Source organism: Gymnoscopelus braueri, assembly GCF_963280865.1.
Source record: "Gymnoscopelus braueri genome assembly, chromosome: 4".
NCBI lineage: Eukaryota > Metazoa > Chordata > Actinopteri > Myctophiformes > Myctophidae > Gymnoscopelus > Gymnoscopelus braueri.
This window is the reverse complement of record NC_137605.1, coordinates 16,429,718-16,439,717: the sequence shown is the minus strand read 5'-3', so window position 1 is coordinate 16,439,717 and position 10,000 is coordinate 16,429,718. Positions and strand designations below refer to the sequence as shown.

Here is a 10,000-nt window from a genome sequence, read left to right as displayed (position 1 = left end):
AATCGAACCAGGGACTAGCTGTAAGGCATTAGAGCCCATGTACAGTAGTATGTGCCCTAACCACTCAGTTATCGGGTCGCCCTTATAAAGATTATTCCGAAGCTACAATCCCTAACTTTTTTTTGTGTGTGTGAATAAAACATTCTTTTGAGCAATCTGTATGGTAGAGTATGTTAATACAATATAACTAACACAACTGCTGTGGTTGTAGTTCGTCTACCTGCTCTTCTGTTGAGAAATGTATATCCTGTGGTCGGGTATGACCCCTACTGGTTGACAAGTGGTATTTAATGCATGAAGATCAAAACGCAATGTACCCTCAAACAGACCTCCTGTATTAGCTCAGCAGTAGAAATTCTGCGCTCGCGCAGGAGAACCGGACTCGAATCTCTGTTAGGACATAAACGTTACGGATTACAGCTTTACGGTTTACTGATAAAAAGACACCAAAGAGGTTCGAGAGAAGAGAATAACGAGAAAAACAAGTATTTATGGTCAAGACAATAGCAGTATTCTAACAGTGCCCTATGACTTTTTCATTTGAATGCTAAGATAAAGTGTGTAGACATTTGTGTTCTGCTGCCGTACAACAGCTCTGTAATGCTGTCTCACAATTTGTATGTCCTTCTCTCCTCTCCTCTACTCTACTCTACTCTACTCTACTCTACTCTACTCTACTCTACTCTACTCTACTCTACTCTACTCTACTCTACTCTACTCTACTCTCCCCAGGTGGACTATAAGGCAGATGATTGGTTAGTGAAGAACATGGATCCTCTTAATGACAATGTGGCATCTCTCCTTCACCAATCCTCTGATCACTTCATCTCTGAACTCTGGAGAGAGGGTAAGATATGATATGACAATATAAGACAATATGAGAAAATTATTATCACTATTCATTTATGAAATCATGGTTCAGGGAAGCAGCAAAGCACAAGCAACAGGAAAAAAAATAGAATAAATAATATTGAATATATTTTCACAGACAGAATACCGGTAATCATATCTTAAGTCAAAGTGTATATTTGTTGTAATTTATCTAATCTCTTATATTATTTAAAACCTTTGTCTCCCGGTTCAACTCGTATTAACACTTTGTTTATCTCTCCTCTCTCTCTATCAATCAACTACTTCCACTCGCTGCGTGCTCATCGCTCTGTCTCTCTCCCTTCTCGTTCTCTCCTCTGTTCGCTTGCATTCACCTCTCTCTTTTTCTATTGTGTTCTATTCTTTCTTCCTTTTTGCCAATGCGGTGTAAACTTGAGCTTCTTCTCTTCTCTTCTCTTCTCTTCTCTTCTCTTCTCTTCTCTTCTCTTCTCTTCTCTTCTCTTCTCTTCTCTTCTCTTCTCTTCTCTTCTCTTCTCTTCTCTTCTCTTCTCTTCTCTTCTCCTCTCGATCATTCCTCTTTCCTTTCTTCTTTCATTTTGCTCTCTAATCTTTACTGCTTTATCTCTCTCTCTCTCTCTCTCTATTGCACTCTGTGTGTATTCCTCTTTCCTCCTGTGGTCTCAGACATTCAGACTCTTCCTCGTGTCTACTTCTTTGACTCCTATGCCACGCTACAAGCTAATGGCTCCGACAGTAGGTTTCTCTCCTCCTTATTAAGCCTAATTTAAACTTCGTCGCACAGCCACGTCACTTGACGTAAAAAAAAAAATAAAGTTCTTCAGTTCAAAATCAGTCATATTCAGCGGCAATGAAGTATAAATTAGCGACTCCTTCTCGCTTCCCCATTCCTCCTTCATTCTTTGTGTGCCCAGCTTTGGAATGGCGTGTCTTGTTTTCTTTTATTTTGTGTTTGTTCATTAGTTAGCGTTTGTATCATAACTATTCGCCATTCATATTCTTAGCTGCCATCTTGTCTGTTTGCTCTTTGCTCTGTGTTGTTTGTAGTGCAGTGCTGTGTTTGTGTGATGTAGCTCAATTACTTCAAGATCAGATAAATGTCACCTTGTTTCTTTAGAACAGGGGTTGGATATTTACTCACAACCCATAAAAACACGTTCACGATCCTTTTTTTGCGAAACACTGCTTCAGAATTGAGCCAAGCGTACATATCAAGATAACTTCACATCATAAGCAGTCTCTCAAGGCAGACATGTTGGCTCCCACAATTTTCAAACGCTTCTGCCTGAGTCTGTACTTGGGTAGCTATAAAAATGAGTTTAAAAAAAAAGCAGATTTCATGTAAATTCCCCACTTTTGTTTCGCCTGTGCAGTCACGCAAAATATACTCCTAGAAAGAAACCAAATTAGTCAAAGCCTAGCTAGCTGCTTAGCAGAAATGGAAATCCTAAATATATTTGAAAGACTATTGTGCTTTTTTATGCATTGTCCATTAACATATATTGTCCCTCTGAAATAAAGACACAAATAAAGTAAGATAAGCCTATTCTAAAATTCATTCATTTTCATGAACACTGTGCCGTGATTGGTTGAATACCCTTCCGTTCTGAAGGGCAATTACAGACTCTCTGTAGCATTCAAAGAATGTGGGAGAGATAGTCTGGTTTGAGAGACTACAGCGTAGTCTCTACAATGTAGTCACTACATCATACACGTTGCATTCAGGAGGAACACACACACACACACACACACACACACACACACACACACACACACACACACACACACACACACACACACACACACACACACACACACACACACACACACACACACACACACACACACACACACACAGTCAACTCCTGAGTGTAAACTTAACTCTGCGAGTGTGAATGGAACCAAATGGTTCCATTTAGTTCCATTAGTTCTATTTGTACACGCTGGGGACCCCCTGGAACGCCCTCAAGGACCCCTGGGGGTCCCCCGGACCCCACGTTGAGAACCGGTGGTTGTACATTGTGTGTTGCGTGATCCTGAATGGTGTCCGGATTCCGTCTTCTATCACTTCAGCATCGCTACACACACACACACACACAGAGAGACCACAGCAGGGGAGTTTGGCAAACAGGTCTGTCTCCACATTGGCTCCAAAGGCCCGGGGCGACAGACAGTGTCTGTTGTCAGTTCTCACACAATGTATGTGAAACGATGGCGTGGAACAAACATGGCGTCCCGCAGTGCAGACTCTGCTCCTTCCAAACCCAGTTTTGCCAAACACTCTATGTCTGTCTGTTGTACTTGATAAAACACAGATTGATTAATTACTATTGATGTACTGAGAAATGCACCTTCATTGTGTGTGTGTGTGTGTGTGTGTGTGTGTGTGTGTGTGTGTGTGTGTGTGTGTGTGTGTGTGTGTGTGTGTGTTTGTGTTTGTGTGTGTGCGTGTGTGTGTGTGTGTGCGCGCGTGTGTGCGTGTGTGTTCAGTGGAGAGGATTGTGGGTCTGGACCAGGTGTCTTCAGGGGAGAACAGCGCCCCGCTCCCGTTCGGAGCGGCCGGTCTGAAGACCAAGAAGGGCATGTTCCGGACGGTGGGACAGCTCCACAAGGAGTCCCTCACCAAGCTGATGGCCACGCTGCGGAACACCAACCCCAACTTCCTGCGCTGCATCATCCCCAACCATGAGAAGAGGGTGAGAGAGAGAGAGAATTCTTATTCTAATGCAGTGGTTCTCAACCTGTGGTACAGGGACCACTGGTGGGCCATGAGGACATTGCAAGTGGGCCCCCAAATAATTGTAAAAACAAATAATATAATTATTAATATAATTAATATAACATTAACATTTTAAAAATGTTTACGGATAAATTAAAGTATACTACGTGAGTTCCACTGATTTAAGCCAGAACACAATTGTTCTGAAAATGCACGCCGCCCACCCATCTGACCACTTTCGGCTGCCGTGTTAAGTGGTCAGATGTGTGGGCCGCAAAAGCTTTCATAATTTTCAAGTGGCCCTAGGCCTCATCCAGAAAAGGTTGAGAACCAGTGTTCTTAGGGACAATAGGCTCTGTGCATAACTGTAGTCCTCGGTAGCCAGAAGGCATACAGTACCTGTTTCCTGTTCCTGTTCCTTTTCCCCTTGCTTTGTTTTGTTTGGCTCTGCAGCAGATTTGAAGTGGAAATACACTTTATACAGTATGTGTTTCCTGTTCAAATCTGCTGCTCGGAAGCTATGGGAAAATACAGGAACAGGAAAGACAAGTGCCACCTTCGAGGAAACCCCAGACTACAGTCGAGGGCAGAAAGAAGGAGAGAGCTGAGAGGATAGAAGGAGGAGAGAGAAAGGGTGGAGGAGGAGGAGGAGAGGGAGTATCGATGGAAGGAAAGGATGAGTGAATGAAAGATGAAGGGCAATTGGAGGATAAAGGGAGGCGATTGCAGTTGTGTTATTAGAGCGAGCATAACAATTGACTAACATTTCTCCCCCACTCTCTCTCTCTCTTATCCCTCTCCCTCTATGTCAACCCCCCTTTCTCTTTTTCTCCGGTTTCCCTCTTCTACATCCATCCCACCATCCACCACCCCCCTCCATCTCTTTCTCCCACCTGTGCCTCTTCCCTCTTTCCTTTGTCACTCGTGTCCCCTCTCTTCTTCCTCTCTGTCTCTGTACCTCTCTGGACCGCACCAGGCTGGTAAGCTGAGTCCTCACCTGGTCCTGGACCAGTTGAGGTGTAACGGTGTCCTGGAGGGAATCCGCATCTGCCGGCAGGGCTTCCCAAACCGCATCCCCTTCCAGGAGTTCAGACAGAGGTACGACAGGGTGTGTGCGCGCGCGCGCGCGCGCGTGTGTGCGTGTGTGTGCGTGTGCGTGCGTGTGCGTGTGTGTGTACCATCAGCTTCTCCTAGCTGATGACATGCTCAGATGGTTATTATGAGCACTCGGGGGGGGGGGGGGGGGAGCAGTTAGGGGTTAAGTGTCTTCCTCAGGGACATATCGACACATAGACCGTGGCCGTGAGGTGAACCAGTGACCTTCTGATTAGCAGAAGGCCTCTCTGTCCACTAAGCTACGGCCGTGTATGTGTGTGTCTCTGTACGTGTGTGTGTGTGTGTGTGTGTGTGTGTGTGTGTGTGTGTGTGCACACTGCACACACACATTACAGTATTTTCTGACCGACACACTTTATGTCCCATATTGTGCATGGGCAAATCTCTCAGTTCACGGTGTGGTTTATCTCTCTCACAAACACAATATACCCGTTTACGTTCCAGGTATGAGATCCTGACGCCCAACGCCATTGATCGCACCTTCATGGATGGAAAACACGCATCAGAGCTCATGGTGAGTCAGAGTGTCACACGTGTGTCTGTTACGCCACCCACATCCAGGCACTCACAGTGTGTGTAAGCAAATAGAGTTTTGTCTCTCGCTTAACCACTTAAAACCTATATACATCATACGATGGATAGTGAAAATATAACATCTAGCTTGTAGGTCTGCTATTTATTATCATTTGCAAAATTTGGGGAAATGTTGGCCTATAATGACATGCCCAGAAAAAGGGACACCAGGTTGAGAGTTGTTGAGCTCACTTCAACATGATGGCTATTGGCATCAGAGAAATCTGTGACATTTTAGCTACGTATGTCACAGAGAGGTAATCGCAACGCAATAAAGATCGCGGCGGATCTAGTGTCCAATCCAGTGCACTGTCTGCTTCAATTAACTTTATTGACATTGTTAACCAGTCAGTGTCCTATCCGTCACCCGATCTCACACGACTTAGTATACATTGCACGGAGTGTCATTCCGTGCATAGACAACTGGAAAACCCGAAAATCCGTGCATAGCCGCCTCGCATCTCCCCCATTGACTAAACCATTTCGGAGGCGCGCAGTCTCATGGGAACTGGAGCCATTCCCTGCGACGTTCCCTTGAGCCTACTCAGCGCCGTTTGAGTTATGTACCGATAGGCACAGAATCGTACATTTTGTTGTGGGGACTGCTCTGCTTCCGGGTTTTTCCGGGTTGCAACTGGTTACGCCCACCGTGGGACTCGGCGTACATATGCACGGATTTTCGGGTTTTCTAGGCGACCATGCACGGAATGACGTGCACTAGGTCTGTGCAATGTATACTACCTTCTGTGAGATCAGGCTGCGTCACCACCAGGGTCTACATTTTTCAATGGAAAAGTAGGGAGACCACCTCCAACCACTGCAGATGAGCAGTACTCATTGTATTGTATGAACAATAAATGAACATACTCTGCATACAGATTGGTATTTATTTATTACAATAAGTCCCGGATTGTAGCTTTGAAGCCTCACTGTGGAGCAGGTTACACAGATCTCTATTTCAGCTTTGTTATGGTGGCATCCGGTGTCTTAAGTGGCACACTGGGGTCAAAAGCAGACAAACAGGACCGTCCACACTGACTCCTTCCTCCAGTGTTTCACACAATGAGCAGCTGTTAACCCATGGTCCAACACACACACACACACACACACACACACACACACACACACACTATACGCAGTAAAATTCTGTGTGTTCATTTAACATTGGAGAGTGTACAAGTGTAACCAAATGGACCCGTGAGGGTCATTACAAGATCCCTTAAAGCCTTATTTCATAAATTGTGAAAATAGCCGAGCTTGTAGAAGTAGATGTTGATGTAGATTTGAAAAAGAAGACATTCAGAACATTCCGGAACATTCAGAAAGTAACAGCGTGCGAATGATGTGTTTGTAGATCAGTGCGTTGGAGCTGGACAGGAACCTGTTCCGCGTGGGTCAGAGCAAAGTGTTCTTCAGGGCCGGGGTCCTGGCCCACCTGGAGGAGGAGAGAGACCTGAAGATCACCGACACCATCATCCGCTTCCAGAGCGCCTCCAGGGGTTATCTGGCCCGCAGGTACGATCACAGTCATCAGTTTCAGTTTGGATTCCACAGAAGCCACCATGTCTTCTATGGAAGCATGTTGCGCAGCGAAAATAGCCTATCTATAAGCTCCCAATGCGTCACTTGTAGATAGGCTATTTTCGGTTGTTATTATAAGATTAGAGCATTTGAAGTGGTCAAACTACCAATAATTATGTTCAGAAGCATCTTCCATAAAATCTTCAATCCTCAATCTGTGATTTCTTCACCTGGTTGGCAGTATGTAGAACAGCAGGAACAATATTACTAAAACATCATCATTTTCCACACTGTATTGTGTCGTACATTAGGACTTGGTCATACAATCATTTTCAGTCGTGAGATTATATTTTGCTTTAATCCATGATTATGATGAATACCTAATTAATTTTCTCTGAGAGTGTTTAATGTAACCAAATGGATTTGGTTACTTTTTTACACAAATGGATACACAAACAATTAAGTAAAAAGGCAATGGAGACATGTATTTATTCTTTAGGGGAATTAGTTTTAATAATATAAGTGAATGCTCACTTCAAATCTATGTTGGATTGGACCTTTAACAGGTGTGCTGTGGGGTTTTGTTTTCAGTATGCCATTTGAAGCACTGGTTTAACAAACATATGAATTAACTTTTGTCTTAATTTAAAACTCCCTGCCTGTCTTGATTCGTTTTGCTGTATTAGTCCGCCAGAGGGGGCTCAAAGCGCCAAAACAAATTGCTCAATTATGCACACCTCTCAAAGTCCATACAGTACATGTACATGCTCATTTTCCAAGCACATTTCCTGTATTTATTAACTTTTCCTGTATTTGTTGTTGATTGCTGTATTTCTGTCACCGTTCAGGTGCTATCTAAAGAAACAACAGCAGCTCAGCGCTCTCAGAGTGATGCAGAGAAACTGTGCTGCCTACCTCAAACTCAGGAACTGGCAATGGTGGAGGCTGTTCACTAAGGTACAAGACACATTCAATCATAGAGTAACATGTTTCACTTATAGGTACTGGACACATTACATTTTACAGTAACGTGTTTCATTAAGGTTCTAGGTATTAAATTATACAGGAATGTGTTTCACTAGTGAAAATTATATTTGATTTACCAAAAAATAAGTTATGAAATGTATGTTTAAATTGAGCTTGGTGAAACAAGCAGTCGCCATGATGTGACGGCTGATCAAATATTAATACATTGCAATTCACTGCTAGTACTTAGGTGACCTTTGACCCTTACCCTGTGACCTCCAGGTGAAGCCCCTGCTGCAGGTGACCCGGCAGGACGAGGAGATCCAGGTCAGGGAAACGGAGCTTAAGAATGCTAAGGACAAACTGGGCCTAGTGGAGCAGGACTATGTGGATCTGGACAGGAAACACACACAGGTCAAAACCCATAGCTTCACTTTGGTATCCATAAGCTTGTTTACATGTTCTTACATCCTAGTTAACTGATTCTTATTCTAATTCTGTTTCCAATTATAATGGTCATTTGAACTTCTTCCAATCCAATTTCAATTCGTATTCCAATTTTCCGATTCCGATTCTTATCCATATTTCAATTCGATTAATCATTTTGAATGTAGTGCTGTTCCATTTCTAATTCTGATTAGTCCATACCCGCATTTACACACAGCGTCCATACAGGCTATGGGACTGCGACTCTCATAGAACCATGGCATTGCTGGGACACGACTACACTATACTGTTGCAAAAAAATGCTAATAAACAGCTTCAATTTGGGAAAAGTGAAGAGTCAACTTCCTCACTCCCATTATGCCAATGGTCAATGCCCATCTGCTAGTTCAGATTGATTGGTCAACTCAGAAGAGAAAAATGGATCAGGACGGGACTGACAGAGTTTTGTTCACTTGGATATGATGATTCTAATTCCAATTCCCCAATCAATTCCAATTCTAATTTCAATCCTCTGTGTGTTTCACGTGCAGCTGATTGAGGAGAAGGCGGTGCTGGCTGACCAGCTGCAGGCGGAGGCCGAGCTGTTCGCCGAGGCGGAGGAGATGCGGGCCAGGCTGGCCAGTAGGAAGCAGGAGCTGGAGGAGGTGTTGGGCGAGCTGGAGAGCCGATTGGAGGAGGAAGAAGAAAGGGGCACGCAGCTGACCAATGAGAAGAAACGAATGCAGCAGCACGTGCAGGTTCGACCAATCACTGCTCTGCTAAGTCTATGATCTGTGGTCTGGGTGTGATGGGGAGGCCGAGTGTCTGGAGAAAATGACTAGGAATTAAAACATCACTGGGCTGAACCCCACAAAGGTTCAGCCCAGTGAAAAGAAACCACACAAAATCACAACAGTTAAGGTGGAACTTCATTGATCCCGTGGGAGAAATTCAGTTTCAGCTTCATCCAGCTGATAGCTGCTCAGCTGGTCATATTGAGAGCATGAGAGCGAGCAGTTAAGGGTTATATATCGTGCTCAGGGACACTTTCACACATAGACTTGGCGGGTACCCCTCTTATTCCCAGATGGCCTCTCTACCCACTCATCTAATGCCGCCCCTACATCATGTGGAAATCATTTCTAAGTGTCCTTGTGCCAGGCACTACCCTGTGCTCACTCAAATGTAACATGAGTTAAAATTTACCCAAATACCTTACTTAAAGTAATACTAGGTAACGTTTTCAACAAAACTAAAGTTAAATTGTATATCTTTTGTGAGTGGCAAAAGTTTCACAACACCCACTCCATGAATTTCACCCCCGGAAGCCTTTTATTTATATATTTTCTATTGAACGGTGACGGGGGGGACTTTCCCGGGAAAATGACGTCATCTGGCCGGAAAACGGAGGCGGAAATGCACTGGTTTCCTGTTTGGCCAGGAACTACCGCAACGGTTTCCTGTTTGGCCAGGAACTACCGCGCTAATAACAAAAAGGAACCTCACGCTGATTTTAAGAGAATGTAGGATTGGAAGATCGAAAAAGAACAGAAAAAGAAAGCACAGCTCATGGTAACTAATGCTCCACTGGCTAAGAGAAACGATCTGCAGATAGTATAAAACAATTAAAAGAACGCTTTTTGAAACGCTTCCGGCTTCCGGTGAAAACAAATGGAATTCTGGGTAATCGAGGACTACGGAAATTGTATGCAGTGACGGTAGTGACCAGCAGAGGTTGCTAAAAATCGTTATTTGTGAATCTGCATTGTACAACTTTAACTACTTAAAGCCTATATTTGTCATTGATCGGTTCATTGATTGAGTTTTTAA

General features: G+C 44.0%; 1 protein-coding gene across 2 annotated transcripts in view; it reads left to right on the top strand.

Moving 5' to 3' along the window:
* The window catches only part of myh14 (myosin, heavy chain 14, non-muscle), a 48,002-nt gene that overhangs the window by 16,377 nt on the left and 21,625 nt on the right, over nucleotides 1–10,000 (top strand). For both annotated transcript variants that reach the window (XM_080427005.1, XM_080427004.1), the window contains exons 13-20: nucleotides 733–847; nucleotides 3,340–3,545; nucleotides 4,545–4,666; nucleotides 5,129–5,198; nucleotides 6,612–6,772; nucleotides 7,627–7,735; nucleotides 8,027–8,158; nucleotides 8,722–8,928. In XM_080427005.1, coding sequence (XP_080283131.1) covers nucleotides 733–847; nucleotides 3,340–3,545; nucleotides 4,545–4,666; nucleotides 5,129–5,198; nucleotides 6,612–6,772; nucleotides 7,627–7,735; nucleotides 8,027–8,158; nucleotides 8,722–8,928 — 1,122 coding nt within the window. The remainder of the gene's footprint in view (nucleotides 1–732; nucleotides 848–3,339; nucleotides 3,546–4,544; nucleotides 4,667–5,128; nucleotides 5,199–6,611; nucleotides 6,773–7,626; nucleotides 7,736–8,026; nucleotides 8,159–8,721; nucleotides 8,929–10,000) is intronic.